At 38.6% G+C, this 20,388-nt stretch overlaps 2 protein-coding genes across 3 annotated transcripts in view; both read right to left on the reverse strand.

Moving 5' to 3' along the window:
- The window catches only part of peli1b (pellino E3 ubiquitin protein ligase 1b), a 48,329-nt gene extending 41,139 nt beyond the window's left edge, over window positions 1–7,190 (reverse strand). Inside the window, exon 1 of the mRNA XM_051645812.1 lies at window positions 6,794–7,190. The gene's annotated coding sequence lies outside the window, so the exon portion shown is untranslated. The remainder of the gene's footprint in view (window positions 1–6,793) is intronic.
- An 8,069-nt stretch (window positions 7,191–15,259) lies between these two features.
- Window positions 15,260–20,388, reverse strand: part of abch1 (ATP-binding cassette, sub-family H, member 1) — a 36,018-nt gene continuing 30,889 nt past the window's right edge. For both annotated transcript variants that reach the window (XM_051645808.1, XM_051645809.1), the window contains exon 20: window positions 15,260–17,572. In XM_051645808.1, the coding sequence (XP_051501768.1) occupies window positions 17,466–17,572 (107 nt within the window). In that variant the 3' untranslated portion in view covers window positions 15,260–17,465. The remainder of the gene's footprint in view (window positions 17,573–20,388) is intronic.

The following is a 20,388-nucleotide window of genomic DNA, read 5'->3' on the forward strand; positions in this document are numbered from 1 at the left end:
GTCATGAGGAAGTAAAATGATGTGGATATATTGAAGCAACATCAAGACATCTGCCTTAATAAGCTTTAATAAGTTAAAGCTTGTCACAAATGGGTCTTCCAAATGGACAATGACCCCAAGCATACCTCCAAAGTTGTGGCAAAATGGCTTAAGGACAACAAAGTCAAGGTATTGGAGTGGCCATTACAAAGCCCTGACCTCAATCTGATGTGGGCAGAACTGAAAAAGTGTGTGCGAGCAAGGAGGCCTACAAACCTGACTCAGTTACACCAGTTCTGTCTGGTGGAATGGGGTAAAATTCCAGCAACGTATTGTGAGAAGCTTGTGGAAGGCTACCCAAAACGTTTGACCCAAGTTAAACAATTTAAAGGCAATGCGACCAAATACTAACAAAGTGTATGTAAACTTCTGACCCACTGGGAATGTGATGAAAAAAATAAAAGCTGAAATAAATAATTCTCTCTACTATTATTCTGACATTTCACATTATTTTTTATTATTATTTATTTTTATCCACTTTTCTCCCCAATTTTGAAATGCCCAATTCCCAGTACTTACTAGGTCCTCTTGGTGGCGCAGTTACTCACCTCAATCCGGGTGGCGGAGGACAAGTCTCAGTTGCCTCCTCTTCAATCCTATCATGTGGCTTGCTGTGCATGACACCGCAGAGAATCACAAAATGTGGTGGCTCATGCTACTCTACGCAATCCATGCACAACTTACCATACTCCCCATTGAGAGTGAGAACCACTAATCGCGACCACAAGGAGGTTACCTCATGTGACTCTACCCTCCCTAGCAACTGGGCCAATTTGGTTGCTTAGGAGACCTGGCTGGAGTCACTCAGCACACCCTGGGATTTGAACTAGTGAACTCCAGGGGTGGTAGCCAGCGTCTTTACCACTGAGCTACCCAGGCCCCGACGACATTTCACATTCTTAAAATAAAGTAGTGATCCTAAATGACCCAAGACAGAGAATGTTTTCTACGATAAAATGTCAGGAATTGTGAAAAACTGAGTTTAAATGTATTTGGCTAAGGTGTATGTAAACTTCTGACTTCAACTGTATCTAGGAGCAGGAAACTGTTAAAGGCAGTAAAAACGGCTTACTCTTAAGTGAGTGTGGAACGGACAGATGAAGGGAAGAGTGGGGGTGGGGGGGTTCTAGGCTTCAGTTTCAGGAGCTTTTTAATTATTCAATGACATGAGCACTGAGCAAAAACCAGAGAGAAACAAACAGACAAGACTGTGACAATGAATTAACCATGCAGGCACACACACAGCGCACATATGTACATCCATGGAGACACACACAGTATTCAGTCTCCATGCGCTTGGAGCCATGTTTGCGTGTTTCAGACAAAGGCTAGCAGGCAAAACACACATCTAAAGAACCACTTCCTTCCCAGGAGAATACAATGCAATCTTCCCAGAAACGGTCAAATGATCCCAAATGATCCAGTATGGTGGGTATACTGAGAGGAGGGGGAAACGCTTTAGATACAGCCACCCAAACAGAAAACAGGTCATTTTTGAGAACTGTGCATGTGTGAAGGAACAAGCAAAAAGGAAGACTATAAAGCTGCTCTTGAGACTCCCTTAAAAATGTCAGTCAGCTGCTTTTTTAGAGATGAAGAGTGTAATTTCTGGGCCACTAGCTGCACTAAATGTAATTGCCAAAATAGGAACCGTTTTCAAACAGGTTTCCCAAACACTCCCCATTGGTGGAACAAACACCTAGTCCAGCTCCAAACTCACGCCATTGGTTGAGTGAATGTTTTGATAGCATCACAGAGCCACAGTGTTTTGACTTACTTATAGCGGTCTCTGCATAGAAAGCTGAGAGTAGATAAAGTATTTTAACATCAACTTCACTTTTTGATGTAATTTCGATCATTTAGAGGATCATCTCAGCGATTTGCATTCCAGGTACTCAGTATTCCGGAGCTCATCCTTCTGTTGGTTACAGCTTTGACTGGCAGGGGCTGACCTCTTAGTCTCCATGACAATAATTCATTTACAGACCACAGTGGTCAGCTCTGGCTCTCCCCACAGGAAGTTGGGGGAAACAGAGGCTTGTGATGGGGGTTGGTGTGTCCTTCAGGTCACATAAGCGGTCTCGTCTTTCAAACCCCATTTAGAATTAAGCTGCTCTGAGCAAAAACCCACAGCAAGTAAGAGTCATAGCAGGACATATTATCTAACAAAAACCATATACACACAGTTAAATCAGGTGTTGAAGAAACACAATCAAGTTAGACAGTTACAAGCACTCCAACCTCTTTCTTTCTTTCTCTCTCTCTCTCTCTCTCTCTCTCTCTCTCTCCCCCACACACACACACTCAGCTCTTAGCAAATGTCTGATTCATTGCAAAACCTTAAAAATAAGATTGCACGGTGGCTGGTGAGCTCCAGTTTTGTGTGTTTGTGTTATGGGTGGCTTGACTTCCCCTCCAGAAATAGGAACTTTAATGTAAACAAAATACCAAGAACAGTTTGGGTTACAGTTAATGTGTTAAAGAAAACTATAGTTGAGGTGACTACTCAGCAGGAGCTGCTGTCTCGCCAACTCTAAAACAGCCATTTTAAATCAAATACAACATAAAATTTCTCAGCGTTCAGGTACTGGGACTCCAACCTTTCACAACTTCACAGGTCTGAAGTAGCCTGTCAGCACATTAGAGCGTGTGAGAGCGAGTTCTTCCTGCTTTCTTTTCCTCTGAGGTGCCCACTGTCTGACCTAGTTTCCACGATGTACGTCATTCTCAAAACTTTATTGTGTAGACTCAAAGTAGCCAAAAGGCAGCACCGGCTAAAGAATATAACTGATGAATATCTCTATGCATTCAACAGTATATCTTTATTTGTGATAGTAGGAAATATAAAATCACAGACTGAGGTGATGCTGATTCAACATCTTAATTTCACAGAAAGAAATAGACATTAGTGGTTAATGTGGTGGAAGATCTACCAAGACACTATTGTAATGCTGATGTTTGTCACTGTTTTCCGAAAAATCACTGTGATCATTCTTCAAAACAAAAGCTGCAGAGCTGGAACGTAAAGCGTTCAGTTAAAAAGTGGGCGACATCTCATTTGCACAATTCTACATGAGTTTTATAACCTACAAAGGGTTGAAAAACTGGCACAACACTGGTTGAGTTTGCCATCACTGACATAAATCTGTGTGGCAAGCAGACAGAAGTTATTAACCACTAAATCTACTTGCAAGATCTATTCCCTAGATCTAAGATCTATTCTATTCCCTATGTAGTCTAATAAAAAGAAAAATCTAAGTTGAGTAGTCAAATGAGAAAATCAAATTTGAACAAAACAGCAGCTAAAAAGCAAAGTGGATGCTGCTGTCTTAAAAGAGAGAGATGACTTGGCTGGGATGAACGCTGAGCTCCGGAATCAATTCATGCTTATTGACAGAAACGTCAGAAAGTTTCTCAGATATCTGATCCCTCAGTCCAGCCTTGCTGCAAACAGATCACGGCTCATGTGTACCAAGTGTCTCAGTGTAAGAGTGCTGGTCTAGGAACAGCTCCTCCTAATCCATGCCACTGCAATTAAGAATATTTACAATCTAAAAGACTGATCCTAGACAAGCAGTGTCTAAATATTAGGGGAGTAACGATCCACCAATCAGAATTGATGCATCGATCAATTAACCAATGATGCGATGCCATCGATACAATGCGTAAAGATCAATGTATATTAGTTTCTCCCCAATTTGGAATGCCCAATTCCCAATGCACTAAGTCCTCATGATGGCGTAGTGACTCGCCTCAATCCAGGTGGCAGAGGGCAAATCTCAGTTGCCTCCGTGTCTGAGACCGTCAACCCACACATCTTATCACGTGGCTTGTGAGCGCGTTACCGTGGAGACATAGCGTGTGTGGAGGCTTCATCCATGTACAACTCACCATGCGCCCCCACCGAGAGCGAACCACATTATAGCGACCACGAGGAGGTTACCCCATGTGACTATACCCTCCCTAGCAACCGGGCCAATTTGGTTGCTAAGGAGACCTGGCTGGAGTCACTCAGCATGCCCTGGATTCGAACTCGCGACTCCAGGGGTGGTAGTCCGCGGTAACACGCTCAACAAGCCACATGATAAAATTCGCGGATTGACGTCTCAGACGTCGAGGCAACTGAGATTAGTTTTCTGCCACCCGGATTGAGGCAAGTCACTATGCCACCACGAGGACTTAGAGCACATTGGGAATTGGGCATTCCAAATTGGGGAGACAAGGGGAGAAAAAAAAAAAAAAAGGATGTATTTTGATTTTAACGCTCTAATGCCAGCCACGTCCGTACTCATTTCGATCATGTGATGCAGCAACCTTATGATAACCATCTCACTTTATAAGTGCTAAATATGCTTCTCATGTGGGACACAGATGTGTGCGGAGTGATTGAAGTCACGCTCTGCTTTATCGGTGTGCGCGCACGTTAACAGGGCTGCAAGCTCCAGTGACAGGATAGCGCGGAGGAGCGCAGAGGAGCTCACATGAGCGATTAAATCGGGCTTCCCTCAATATCATGGCGCCTGCAACACATCTGAATTCTGCATGAGAGTTTTCGCTTTTAAAGCACTTTGGAGCAATTCAAGTAAGTCAAATGGCTAAAGAGCCCTGATATTCTGAACAGAGCCGATGAGCTACAGAGAAAACACCTGCCCTTCACCTTACTAATTTTTATCACAGTAAATTGTAACAGAACTTTTCAATACAACCATGGAAGTTGTATCTAAGAAAAAACAGGGAGAGCACATTCTCTCCTGTCATGGGTATTCTGGACTGAAAGACTTGCTTGACTGTTGTATAGATGACAAATTGTCACTTTAGTGTTTACCTCATCAGGCAATGAGCTGTCATCAAACGATTGGTGATCACTTGTATGTGATTTGTATGACTATTTTTATTTACTTTTTCTGTATTAACTGAAGTACCTTATTTTGTTGTGGATGTCCTAATGTGGATACTGGATTTGCATTTTTCAGAGAGCTCAAGAAAAAATTACAATTATATTTTGGTTGCATTTCTGACATAATAAATGTAATTGTTTGTGCAAATTAGTTACATAATATCGTAATATCGATCGCAGGCCCCTTAATCTAATAAAAAAATTCAAAATCGTATTGTGGCAGACTTTGAGGTATCGGCAAACATCGGATAGCTGACTAAGAGAATCGATACAAGATCGTATCGTGATGAAACTAAGTGATACAGAGGGAGATAATTTTACACTAGAGCAGAGTTGGTGAGTCTGCAGGCTACCACACTTGAGGGAATATGTTAAATATTCCCATGTTACATAAGGCAACTTGTAGACAAAGACAAACAGCAGACTCAATCACAAGTACAACAAAACTCAAAAGCGTTGCACTAATAAAACTTAAGAAAAAAAGCAATGAAACTACTGTAGAAAATGTGAGTCACTTATAATTGACAGCTAAATTGTAACACAAATTCAAAAGGAAATATATTCTTTCTTGCCAGTAACTTCACTCAACAAAGCAGGAACTTGCAAGATATGTTCTGCACCGATGTTCTCCTACCAAGACACTCAAGGACAATTCACCTAACAAACAAATTTACTTGACAAGCACAAGTAGTACGAATCAGAATTCTCTCCAGCCCCAGCATGACAAAAAAGTGTTTAAAGCTGATTCACAATACCCTAAAAGATTACTAAACATAACAATACACTACCATCTAATGACTTTAACACACTTTATTAGACTGCTATATGATTCCCATTTCAACAGTGTGATACTAGAAACAATAAAATGATAATAAATGATGTATTAACGCGTGTTAAAACATTTATTGTCCTAATAAATAATTCGGATGTAGTAGCACCGGGTGGTACTGAAGGGAGGGGGTCTGATTGACATCCTGACGTCAGTAAGGGGACGGGACAAAGGCCACATTGGGTCGGACCAGATGCACGGTCTGCCTATGCAAATGACTCAGAGCGTTTAAATACATCAGCAAAGAACAATGAAACGTCTGTAACGAACCCACAAAAGCCAATGCAAATTCTGGCCATAAAGTAATGGAGTGCATTGCTTTCAGCGACCACGTTCTGAATTAGTATGAATCTCCATTGTGTCAAGGCAGTCCAATCAAGTTTGGACTGAAGCCTCTGTATTATCAAAATAAAAATGAATCAAATTATAACATTTCCTCAATCTCTAGACTTCAAATATACACAGAGTTTTGAACTGTTTAATGCTATTTCTGACTATGATTATTGCTACTATTGGTTTTTGTCAATAATAGCAATAATGTGTTTATTGTTCATGTGGATGATTCACAGTAACGGTTATTTAGTTAGTATCTATTTCCATCCGGGCTGTAAATGTAAATATAGTACATAATTGTCATAAAATGCATCTCTGAAAAGCGTTTAAGAGCAATATAGAACAAACAGGAGTACTTAAATGACCCTGCTTCAGTCACACAGTCAGCCTTAACAAATGTCCATCGGTCTTAGGAAAAACACCCCAAGCAAATATTTCAGATAGAACTGAAACAATAATCGTTTACAGAAAAATAAATAATCTGGCTACTGACAAACTAACTAAAGGATTGAAAACACAATATTATTGTTTAACTTTACACGGGTCGTTGGATTAAAAACAGCATAATAACCCGACGATCTATTTGACAAATAAAAGACAACATTGAACGTGTCATAATCGCAAGGAGGCATGCCTGCATTTTGACGAAACACTGGTGTAGTTGTTTATTTTTGTGATTAACATGAGATACTCACGGCGGTGCTGATGTGGGTCTTTTCCGAGCCACGAACAAAGAGCTGCTCCGTTAGCACAGGTTTATCTACAACCGCTGTCTGACTGAAAAAATAATGAAACGAACTAAAAAATAAATCACGATATAAAAGACGAAAGGAATAAAGAATGGGGAGCTCGCGAAGGACAGAAGAGTTTCGCAAGGCTAACTTGCTAACAAAGGCAGGTGAAGAGAGTTCTTCCAAAAATGTATACAAAAAACACTCTCTTTGCTGTTATAAGTCAGTGTGGTCAAGAGAGTATCCGATTCGGAAGAATAACAAAGGATTTCATTAAAAAATGATGACTGTAAAATGGTGTTGACCGCCGGCTGGTTCACTGGCACAGTAAATAGAGTAACAGACTGAGGTGTGTTTTGTGTTGTAGTGGCTCGAGACTCGATGAGCGGAGATAAAACCTCCAGCGTCACTGATTGGGTAATGGGGATTCTGGGTAATGTAGTTGTCGGAAATAAGCTCAAACGCAAGCGCACAGGGGAGAGCACGTATGCATCTTTGCAGCAAAGATTTCTTTCTTTCTTTCTTAATTTCTTTCTTTTTTTTCTCTCTTTTCAGTTCTTTGAAATAAGACATCGTAATTAAGTGCAATTCGCCCTCAATTATCTTGTGGCATTTGTTGGGTTTGGTGTGCATTCACATTGCCTTTTTTGGCATGTAGTATTGGATAGGCAGATGAATGACTCAGCGATCAAGAAGCCCTCTTACATATTTAATTAATACAAGTTTAGGCTGTTTGTTACAGGTATTTATGAGGAACTGGATGACATAATGCGATTGTTTGCAGAATTATTGGTTATTGCAAGGAATGCAGAATGGTGTCTCATTACCTGTCCTGTTTAAGCATATTTGTCAGGCCCAGTGAAGTTTACTGTCTGTTCAAGAACAGGGAATGTCAAAAGAAGCCATGTAGATAAAATAATCACTACATTGCATATACCTGTATACTGGTTTGGGGAGTAACGGAATACATGTAACGGGATTACGAATTTAAAATACAAAATATAAGTAACTGTATTCCACTACAGTTACAATTTAAATCATTGGTAATTAGAATACAGTTACATTCAAAATATTTTGATTACTGAAGAGATTACTTTGCATTTTATTGTCATTTGTTTCATTTAATATTTAGTCCTTTCAGATGGAAAACATTTATACATATAAATGATGTGATCCAAACTGCATTTGAACAGCAGTGAAACACTTTCTTATGATGTGTTACATTCATACAAGCAGACAGAGAAGTAAGTGTGAAGTAAGTTTAGAGCAGAAGAAATAGAAATAAACCTTGTGTAAATTGTCAGCTTTATGCTAAGCTAAAATGCTATTTCTAGCCATTTTACATGCACATGTTACCAGGCACGATCATATTTTTTTATCAAGAAAATTCACGTTGGATCATAATTTCTTTTTTCTGTTAGCACCTTTGATATTAGGGCAAAAATCGTATTCTTGATAATTTTTGTACTGTTTTCCTGTAAAAATATCTAAAAAATCCTTAAAACAAGATCAAATTGTTTTATCTTGTTTTAGAAACAACACTGCATAAGATATTTAGGTTTTTCAGAGAATGTATTTTTATCATGTGTATTTTGTCTTACTGTACTGGCAGAGTTTTTATAGTCAAAACAAGTGAAAAAATCTACCAGTGCTGAAGAAGAAATTCAAAGTATTTAGAATACGTTACTGACCTTGAGTAATCTAACGAAATACATTACAAATTACATTTTACAGCATGTATTCGGTAATCTGTAGTGGAATACATTTCAAAAGTAACCCTCCCAACCCTGCCTGTATATACAAACTCAAACCTGTCAAAGGAGTTTCAAAGAGGATCAAAAAGTCAATGATAAAGCACTGTGTGTGCCACATTATTTGGGCACAGTGACGGTAGACTATGAGACCATATTTCGATTAGGCAGTAAAGGAAACTCATCTAATAATTTGCAGAATAGAGAATAGATGCTCTGCTCTTCTGATCACAAAAGCATATGTTAGGGGGCCTGGGTAGCTCAGCAAGTAAAGACGCTGACGAATCCAGTTCGAATCCAGGGCGTGCTGAGTGATTCCAGCCAGGTCTCCTAAGCAACCAAATTGGCCTGGTTGCTAGGGAGGGTAGAGTCACATGGGGTAACCTCCTCGTGGTCGCTATAATGTGGTTCGCTCTCAGTGGGGCTTGTGGGGAGTAGTGCATGAAGCCTCCACATGCGCTATGTCTCTGCGGTAATGCGCTCAACAAGCCACGTGATAAGATGCATGGATTGAGAGTCTCAGATGCAGAGGCAACTGAGATTCGTCCTCCGCCATCTGGATTGAGGCGAGTCACTACGCCACCACAAGGACTTAGAGTGCATTGGGAATTGGGCATTCCAAATTGGGGAGAAAAAGGGGAGAAAAAAAAAAAAAGCATATGTTAGCCTCAGTCATCACTTACTTTCATTGCATCCTTTTCCCACACAATAGTCACTTTCACACATACAGCCTTTTCCTGAAAATTACCTGCAAGTTTTAGTTTGGAGCTCATGTGTGAACACTGCCCATTGAAAATATACCGGTAAATTTTGCACTGCACTTCTTTGAATAAGAAGTTGTAACATAACCCGAAAAGTTCAGTTTTAATGCTATGTGTGAGCAGAGTCGTAATATTAATGGTTTGAGCACATACAAGATCAGAACACCATGATGTAAGATGGTGATGATTCAGTTACTCTGGAGGCAAAGAAATGTCATCAAATTGGACAGATAGTAAAATCTGTCCAATTTTGGGGTGTATGTTTCCACTTGAGGTTATGATCTGATCATGACTTGACAGTTGGAGTGATCCTCAGTCGTTTAGTGTGTGATGCCCAATTTTTGTCTGTATTCATTTACATAATCAGTAAGTGTGCAGTGTTGCCAACTAGTTTCAATGGAAAGTAGCTAAAGCCTGCTCGTAAAGTCACTAAATGTCCCTAGATGACAGCATACGCTAATTAACATATTCGTGACGTCATCGCGTCTCATTTGAATTTTGCATAGTGTCCACCCTTTACATGTGTTTGCTTCTCTGTGCAAACTGTAATACCCTATCAATTCCCTATATATATCAATCACTCAGAAAGAAAGTTAGAAGCGACAGAAACTTATCTTTTCTCTCACACAGCGCTCAGCCATAACAAACCACTGTGTGCATGTTTAAAAAAAAAACTATGTGCATGTTTACAAAAAACCCCAAAAACAATACAGATTCGTGATTGCTCCTTGACCACGCTGTTTGCACATGCGCAGCTCATTCACATCTATGTGAGCTGCCGTGCAGTCAACTGATTTTGCTGCTCCGTCTTCTCGCCTGCTAACCTTTCTCTCTCTGTCAATCTCACTGAACAGAGTAGACGCAGAGAGAGGTGTGCCTCACGGGGCAGTACTGGCGACTTTCTTCTACGGAAGGTAGCTAAGGTTTGTCCAAAAAGTTGCTAGATTTGTCGCTAGGCGCTTTTTTGAATAAAAGTCGCTAAAGAGGTCTGAAAAGTCGCTAAATCTAACGACAAAGTCGCTAAGTTGGCAACACTGTAAGTGTGTGTTATCTAGTATTTTTAGAGTCTGTTCAGTTTTTAGAAGTGGTGTTGCGTAATCCAGCCTAAAACCGCAAATACATTTTTCGACTGATAAAATAACTAACTACTCGTTGTGCATGACACTGCATAGACTCCGCATGTAGAGGCTCATGCTATTCTCCATTATCCATGCACAACTTACCACGTGCCCCATTGAGAGCGAGAACCACTAATCGGGACCACGAGGAGGTTACCCCATGTGACTCTACACTCCCTAGCAACCGGGCCAATGTGGTTGCTTAGGAGACCTGGCTGGAGTCACTCAGCACACCCTGGATTCGAACTTGTGACTCCAGGGGTGGTAGTCAGCATCAATACTTGCTGAGCTACCCAGGCCCCACCGAATTTGACGGCATTTTAGTGCTGATATGTGAATGGTAAAAAATGACTGATAAAAAGACAGAAACCATTGCATGTGTGAATAGTAGATGTGGTACATTTACCGGTAAAGGCAATCCAACAATTTTACTGCAATTTACCATGTAGTATGTGTGAAAGGGGCTAATGAAAGTGAATGGTGACTGAGGCTGTCAGTCCTTAAAATTCAGTCTACCGTCTTTTGTGTTCCACAGAAGAAAGAAAGTCCCAGAGGGTTAAACAAGAATAAATGACAGATTTCTAATTTTTGGGTGAACTGTCCCCTTCTAGCCGTAATACTTGAGGTTAGCAAACAAATAAAATAAAACATTTCTGAACATGCATCTTTTTCATAGTTTTTTTTTTAAGCATCCAAAAGCGTATTTGTGTTACTGCACATGTATCTGCTGTCAATGAGGTAGACGTCACATTAACTGGCCCAAAAAAACCTCAGCACATAAAGTACATCTCTACAATCAGATTATGTCTCTCTGCCAACCACTCTTCTCTGATATGGAACTTTCCTTGCACTTTAAAAGCAAGCACATTATGATTAGTCCTGGTCTATATAATGGGTTCAGTTGAGAGAAAATGTAACACACACAATTACACAACACAGGTTTAATTTAGTTTGATTTACTCCAAAGTATTTCTAGAAAGTCAGTCCACTGTCGACCATCTTTGGAATGCTCTCGGGAGGCTATTTCCAGTCATGACAGTGCAGCTCCTATCTACTTGAATGGGAAAAGAATGAAATCTCCTAAATGGTTTGTCAAGATTATCTGGTATCATAAATTGTGCTTCTTTACCTCAGATTACACTAAAAAACTTAAATTTTCTCGGCTTGTATAGCTAATGCGCATGCTCATCATCGAGTTGATTGACAGGCGATGTCTGTATCTAAAAGGTGATTGGCTCTTTTACCTGTAATGCGGGACTTCCTTTCTACATCCGTTGACCGTTGGTTGCCGTTGGGCGTTCCAATTTCTCCCATTCGTTTTACTAGAATTGGCCCATCTCTGCTAAATAATCTCCGTTTAGTCAAACATGATCTGGTTCTATCCTATCCACCTCTAACTAACCCAAACCTGCACATATCTGCACAGAGCTCACAGCAGTGTTGTGTAAACTGTTCAGTGTTGATAAAGGACACATGATAAAACACTTAGAGTTTACTGAGGACCAGCAACAATGTAAGCCAGGTGCATCAACAACAGCAAACAATCATTTCATAAAGATCTGCAGAAACTTTTGGAGTATGACGTTCAATGGTTTGTCAATGCATCCGGACATTAACATGCACAAGCATTTTAGGTCATCAACTGGGGGATCTGAGATTAATCTCTGCTTTAATCTGTTGTCTGTATTTATGTTGCCATGGCAACAACATTGACACCTCCTCCTTCAATGTCAACAGTTCTCACCTCTCTGAGGGTAGACACACTCATTCTTTACACTCATAATTTCTCATTATATAGCTTCCTCTGATAGATTATGCACTTTGCTTAAGGCCCTTAAAGGGTTTGTGCTCCATAATAGGCTACCTATAACAGGTAGGTCTACATATGACCTTTAACATTTACAAGTACATTTCACGGCTTTGTATGCATTGTTGTCTGTAAAAGTGATATGAGATAGTCCCTGTTTGCTCACATGATGGTTCCTACTAATTGCAAAGGGTTATTATAGTTTTGAATTTAGTTATTATTCCTATTTTGATTTGAATGTTTCCTTTCAGTTTAGTTTTGTTTCAATTCGTTTTTCTTTCTGTTAGTTTTAGATCAGTTTAAAAAAAAAAGAAGCCAAAACTAGAATCATTTTAGTTTTAGATTTTCAGAACAGGCCTATTTAGTGTTTATCTTAAAGGAACAGTTCACCCTAAAATTAAAATTGTGCAGAAGCGATATATTTTTTACTATAAATCTCCACTTTCACTTTAAACATTGTTCTCCTTTAGTATTTTAGTTGATTCACATGCTTCGTGCATATCACCACCTACTGGTCAGGGCTGGTTTAAAGTAAAAAAGGACTTAAATGTTGATCTGTTTCAAAGTTCTGGCCATCATTCACTTGCATTGTATGGACCTACAGAGCTGAGATATTCTTATAAAATCTTTGTTTGTGTTCTGCAGAAGAAAGAAAGTCATACACATCTGGGATGGTATGAGGATGAGTAAATGATTATGGGTGAATTATCTTTAATATTTTAGGGCTGTCAAAATTAATGTGTTAAGTGATACCTTTTAAATATGTTTAATGGCATTACATTTCCCAGGGCCTTCTGTAGTGTTATTGCTACTGGCATTTTCAAGTTTAATGAAAGTGGGTTATAAAGGTTTATCCGTTATTATAATTTATTTATAACTAAATTTGTTTTAGTTATTTTCAGTTTTTCCAATTATGTACGTTTTCATTTCAGTTAGCTAAAATATTTTCATTTCGTTTTTGTTTTAGTTTCTGTTGATGATAATTACACTGACAATATCTCCAGTGAGCATTTGTTTTATCTGAGAAATTATTTGAAAACCTGTTTTTATTGTTGTTGCTGTGATAAGTTACTGGATGTAGCATAACCAGACTGAACTGCGGCCAGAGAGAAATGTACAACAGTGTGACAGGAGCATGTGAATCACAATCCTCAACCTTAACCAAATTTTACATATCCCAGCTGCCCTGTGTTTGGCAGACGGCTCACAACTTGTTGTCAGGCTGTCATGGTGACTATAGCCATGTAATAAAATATATTTATGGAATGTTTATTATATGAAGAAACAACACTGAAGAATTATAGCTGAAGATTCTGCAACCTTCAACACGAGTCAAAATATGTGAATATTCATGATCACCTTTTAGTATATTTTATAATGAAAACAAAAATCTCAAACCTCATTTAAAAAGTTTTTATTTTTTGGAGTACACAGTGTCTGTACACTTAATAGAACAATAATGAGCTCTCTTCTGCAGATTCTCTTAGAGATTCTTAGAGCAGATTCTCTCTCAGAACGACTCACACATTCCTTTCTTCAGTTTTTCTTTTTTTATCACCCTTGCATCTCTTACATTCAACCCGTTATTAGCAACGCACTGAGATACAGATAAAGAATCTATTTATAGACTTTGATTTCACAAGGTTGTAAATCTGGCTTGAATCTGTTTTCTAGCCAGTGACAGATGGGGAGTGTTCAGGAAACAATCATAATTTTTGCTATTCCTTTTGGTTAAGCTAGTGGCACAGAAATTACACACTTTACCTTTTATAAGAATTTCAGTGAAAGACACTGAAACAGATATTTGCACCAACCATTTCTTCAATTTGAATGTATCAATTGTTTTGGTTCAGTGCACCTTTCTTAGAAATAAAATCTAGAAACATTGATTTCTAATGGTCTGACTTCCAGAAATGGATCTATTTCATGAGCAAATATGGATGCTGATCATTTAACTTGGGTGTGGTGTTTGATTTCCCATAATGATGAATGACGTCTGTATGGGAGAAAGAGCCTTTTTCCTGCAGTTCTTAAAACTGAGGAAAACAGTGAAAGTTTTTAGCTTTTTCCTAGAAGTGTCTTCAGTTCTCCTCTTTTGATGGTTATATGACACATTTTTTGACATTGCAAGCTTAAAGGCTGACAGTGGAACAAGACAGTTCTACAGAAATTAGCTATTAGATAACATCTGGATAATCTTTGATTATCCGAACAAGATGCGTAAAGCTGATACCGACAAGCAGTGTGACATGTTTAACTCACTTGTACAGAAAATTACAAGTGACATTATGTCAGCAATATAGAATGACTAACTGAGGTAATGCATACAACTCTGACCTCGCTTTCATCTGGTCTCTCATGTCTGTATAAATGGCCATATTCATGCAGTGTGCTGATAAGCAGCCACACTTTACCTCAGTGTGTAGACATATTAATGTCTCTGATGTAATTAGCTTTTCTGTTTATTGTCATGCTAGCATGATGAAGCTAGTTGATCTTTAACCTGCATCTCGGGGTGCATTCTGAAATAAAGGAAGAATTTGGGCTATTGTTTTGGACCACATCTGTTAAATGGTGTCAATAACCAATACTTTTGACTCTCCTCTCACCTTATAAAAATAGTCAGGAAATGTTTACAGTAATTCATGTAGAAGCCCATAATGAATATATCCCGAAATATTCCGGAAATATCATCATGAGATCTTGAGAAGCTCTTGAAGCTGGTAGAGGTTTGAAATGCAAAAATAAAAATGTGCAAATGGCTTGATAATGGAGGAAGATGGGAAACTGCAAGAACTGAAAGAGATGGATTGTGGTTTTTAGATTCATAGATTTCTGCAAATACAAAAGAAGCTGACGACATCGTTAACATCAGCCCTGCTGTGGTCTTCCCCAGTGCAACTCCAGAAGAGAGGTAAAAGTTAAAGGTGTCTAATGGTTTGAAAAACATTATTATACAAATACAAATAAATGTTATTATACAAAGATCTTATTACAAAGGTTTATTGTTGAAAAAGATATAATTATTTCAACTTCCATTGAGAGCATGTCAACAACATATAAGGACATTTTATGCAACATTTCAAGAGGTAGCAAATAATGGTTTTGAGACACACACTCGAAATGGCACAGTACTTAAGAAACCTTTGCCAAACTTTTGTCTCGAAGCCTCAGCTACAGCAAGAAAAATAAAATCTAGAACCAACAAAGCTTTAATCCTAAAATCAGCTGTAAATTAAAGTTTTATGAAATCATACCATGAAATTCCAGCGATTATTCGATTATCTCCAATCTGTAGGTCCATTAAATGCAAATGAATGGTGGCCAGGCCTTTGAAGCTCCAGAATACAGATCAAACGTAACATAAACGTAATCCATCAAACTCCAGTGGTTAAATCACTGTCTTCTGAAGTGATACAGCTGGTTTTGGGTGAGAACAGACCAAAATGTAACTCCTTTTCACAGTACCTCTTGACAGCAGTCTCCATGGCGATCATGATTTCAAGCTTAATTACACTTCCTATAGCGCCATCTAGCTCTCTGAGCATGCGTTAAGCTCTAGGAAGTGTAATCGAACTTGAAATCATGATCAAGCCTAGAGACTGCAATGGCGAGATGTATTGTGAAAACAGAGTTATAATTTGGTTTGTTCTCACGCAAAACTGATTGTATTGCTTCAGAAGACATGGATTAAAGAATCATATGGATTACATTTATGTCTGTATGTGATATTTGGACCTTCAGAGTTCTGAACACTATTCACTTGCATTGTGAGGACCTACAGAGCTGAAATATTTTTCTAAAAATCTTTGTTTGTGTTCTGCAGATGAAAGAAAGTCATACACCTCTGGGATGGCATGATGGTGAGTAAATGAAAACAGAATTTTCATTTTTGGGTGAACTATTCCTTTAAGTAATTTAAAATTTGTGTTTTAATTCATTCTTAAAAATACAGGGCATCTGATATAATGTACATTAGAACCAAATTCGCAGATAGTTAAAAAAAACAAAAAAAAAAACAGAAATTTTCAAAGTGTACTTTTTTAAGTAGCTTGCCAAGTATCTCTGTTCAATTAAGTTGGGCCTAGATTTGTTCAGTCTGGCTTTGGTGTTGAGACTTACAATTACACCAAACCAGAATGTGGATCTGGCCAATAAAGGAAAAGGTTTAAATCAAATATCCTAAAGTTGAATATGTAAACAAAACAAACTGTTTGAAGTTTACAAGGAATGTGATACACCTAAGAATTATACCCAAAACCAACATCATTTGACCAATTTTACACATTCTTCTACTAAAGTATTGCACACTGAAATATTCATCAAGCTATACTTACCATTCCATGCAACTTAGCATATGTCTCTTCATTGTGATGCAGTTAGTGCTGCCTTCAAATAAAGTTAAACAGAACTAAAATAATAGACAAAATTGGTTTTCTGTTCAGCAAGATTGCAGGTTTAACTTTGACCTGTTTGTGCTCAAATGTAAACATGGTCTTTCTTCCTTCATTTTCTTTATGGCATTTGATGAATTATTAACACCCCAACTGTTAACTTGTTAAAACATTTATCATAAAAACAATGATTAAGCAGCAATCTGGAAAAACACTACCATGCTCTATAATGTCCAGAAAAGAATCCTTGCTCATCAATATCCTTTCTGTTCAGAATGAGAAGGTACAGGGTTGGGCAACATTGTAGGTTTCACCAGAGCAATGTACTGTAGGTGTAAATAGGTTGTACTCTATACAAGGCTTACTGGCACAAACAAGGAACATGCACAAAGAAACTCAGGCACACAAAACCTAGTCAGTAAATTCATCCTGCATTATATAAACCAGCTGAAAAAGAGTTCCATAAATGAGTATGGAAAGTTCCAAACGTAAAAAACGCTCCAGCTGTTTGACAGAAGTAATGCTGGAATAGTTAGAGAAAAGTCTCTTAGCTGGTTAGAAGTCTCATGCTGATGGTCCTCGGGAGGAGGAACCTGATTGGCCAGTCCTGGGTAAATGGCATATTAAAGAGAGAAAGGGCTCAGATTGGCAGATCCATTTGTCCATCATTTTTCATCCATTTTGGCAGGGCAGACACCCCATAGGTCTCTATCCAAGAGAGCAAGAGAAGCCTGGTCGGATGAAGCCTGGGCATCGCCTGATGCCACTATTCCCAATCTGAAGCCCTTTTCCTTGGCAGAGCCTCTCATGTTCTTAGTTTAAGAATGACAGTTGCCAGCATAAGGAAGAATGTGTTCCAGCCCAGAGTGACCACAAAACCACGCCAAACCATCATACGGGACAAACCCCAACCTAAATGTGATAGAGAATCATAGTTAGAACATCAGAGCTGATATTAACTAAATTACAAAGATGATATATAACATATATTCTAACACTATAAGTTATTATTTAAAGGATTTTTTATTGTATTATTTTCCTTGAGGTTCACTTATAATCTTAGTAAATTTTTTGCAAAAACAAAAAAACAAAAAAAAACAAACAAACAGTCATAATGTAATGTTACTGTACATGACCTTTTCCCACCCAGTCTCTGTGCTACTTCTCTTTTAATATTTCAGTATCCACACACTTATGTTATAATAAATAATTGGCTGATATCTTTGCAGAGCAAATGTCTTGCTGTTACAAGTCTGTGAAACAGTTTCTTCCAAAAATGAGAGAATGAAAACATGCAAGCGATTAACAAAATTCCCTAAAAGCACTCAGTCCAGGCAATCATTGATTGCTATATGTCCCAATTTATGTGAAACACGCAATCAAATTACTATAGTTGTTCGACTGACAATAGAAAATAATAATAACAGTTGCTCCCCAATATTTAAAATAGGCATTCAAGATTTGGTGATAAAATAATGCTATATACAGCTGAAAACAGTGAAAATAGTCCAGACTTAAAACATCTGTATTCCAGAGTTATAAGGAGCAGTCGGCCTTTCACAAATCTTTTGTTTGAGTATTGAAATATGGTGTGTTTTGCCAGGTTTGAAGGCAATGTTACAATACTATTAAGTATTGAACTATACTAACCATTCCAAGAAATGGATGTCAATGATGCCTAACATCACATTGGTTGTCACATGTCTCATAACCGAATGCAAGTTTGAATATGTGGAAGTGAGCATGAGATTTGAAAGCTATATGGCAGAGGAAAAGGTTTTCAGTGAATAAAGACTTCAATTTTTATCTCTTTCACAGTTTTTTGTGTCAGAAGACTTGGAATATAGCAGGGACTACTTTTAATCTGTTTTATGGTGTTTTTTTTAAACACAACAGGATCAATGAACACATTTTATTATGCGGAAAAAAGCAGCGTGAACATTCTGCCAAGTCTCCTTTTGTGTTTTACTAAAGACATAGAGTCATACAGGTTTGGAACAACATGAGGGTGAGCAATTGATGACAGAATTTTAATTTGGATGAACTATGCCTTAAAACTACAGGTGCATCTCAATAAATTAGAATGTCATGGAAAAGTTCATTTATTTCAGTAATTCAACTCAAATTGTGAAACTCGTGTATTAAATAAATTCAGTGCACACAGACTGAAGTAGTTTAAGTCTTTGGTTCTTTTAATTGTGATGATTTTGGCTCACATTTAACAAAAACCCACCAATTCACTATTTCAAAAAATTAGAATATGGTGACATGCCAATCAGCTAATCAACTCAAAACACCTGCAAAGGTTTCCTGAGCCTTCAAAATGGTCTGTCAGTTTGGTTCACTAGGCTACACAATCATGGGGAAGACTGCTGATCTGACAGTTGTCCAGAAGACAATCATTGACACCCTTCACAAGGAGGGTAAGCCACAAACATTCATTGCCAAAGAAGCTGGCTGTTCACAGAGTGCTGTATCCAAGCATGTTAACAGAAAGTTGAGTGGAAGGAAAAAGTGTGGAAGAAAAAGATGCACAACCAACCAAGAGAACCGCAGCCTTATGAGGATTGTCAAGCAAAATCGATTCGAGAATTTGGGTGAACTTCACAAGGAATGGACTGAGGCTGGGGTCAAGGCATCAAGAGCCACCACACACAGACGTGTCAAGGAATTTGGCTACAGTTGTCGTATTCCTCTTGTTAAGCCACTCCTGAACCACAGACAACGTCAGAGGCGTCTTACCTGGGCTAAGGAGAAGAAGAACTGGACTGTTGCCCAGTGGTCCAAAGTCCTCTTTTCAGATGAGAGCAAGTTTTGTATTTCATTTGGAAACCAAGGTCCTAGAGTCTGGAGGAAGGGTGGAGAAGCTCATAGCCCAAGTTGCTTGAAGTCCATTGTTAAGTTTCCACAGTCTGTGATGATTTGGGGTGCAATGTCATCTGCTGGTGTTGACCAGCTTTTTAAAGATGCTGATTTCATTTTCCAGCAGGATTTGGCACCTGCCCACACTGCCAAAAGCATCAAAAGTTGGTTAAATGACCATGGTGTTGGTGTGCTTGACTGGCCAGCAAACTCACCAGACCTGAACCCCATAGAGAATCTATGGGGTATTGTCAAGAGGAAAATGAGAAACAAGAGACCAAAAAATGCAGATGAGCTGAAGGCCACTGTCAACGAAACCTGGGCTTCCATACCACCTCAGCAGTGCCACAAACTGATCACCTCCATGCCACGCTGAATTGAGGCAGTAATTAAAGCAAAAGGAGCCCCTACCAAGTATTGAGTACATATACAGTAAATGAACATACTTTCCAGAAGGCCAACAATTCACTAAAAATGTTTTTTTTTATTGGTCTTATGATGTATTCTAATTTGTTGAGAGAGTGAATTGGTGGGTTTTTGTTAAATGTGAGCCAGAATCATCACAATTAAAAGAACCAAAGACTTAAACTACTTCAGTCTGTGTGCACTGAATTTATTTAATACACGAGTTTCACAATTTGAGTTGAATTACTGAAATAAATGAACTTTTCCATGACATTCTAATTTATTGAGATGCACCTGTATGTCCTCAGGTGAGCAGAAAATCAAACAAAGCACTACCAGTAATGATGACTCCACCCAGAACAATGCCACTGGGATGGAGGCAGATACTCCTCCCTGCTCTGTGAATAATTGAGAGAGAAGAGCTCAGAGCATGAGATCCTGTGAGTGTCAGGTGTCCTGAA

This window comes from Myxocyprinus asiaticus, chromosome 20 (genome assembly GCF_019703515.2).
Source record: "Myxocyprinus asiaticus isolate MX2 ecotype Aquarium Trade chromosome 20, UBuf_Myxa_2, whole genome shotgun sequence".
Classification (NCBI taxonomy): domain Eukaryota; kingdom Metazoa; phylum Chordata; class Actinopteri; order Cypriniformes; family Catostomidae; genus Myxocyprinus; species Myxocyprinus asiaticus.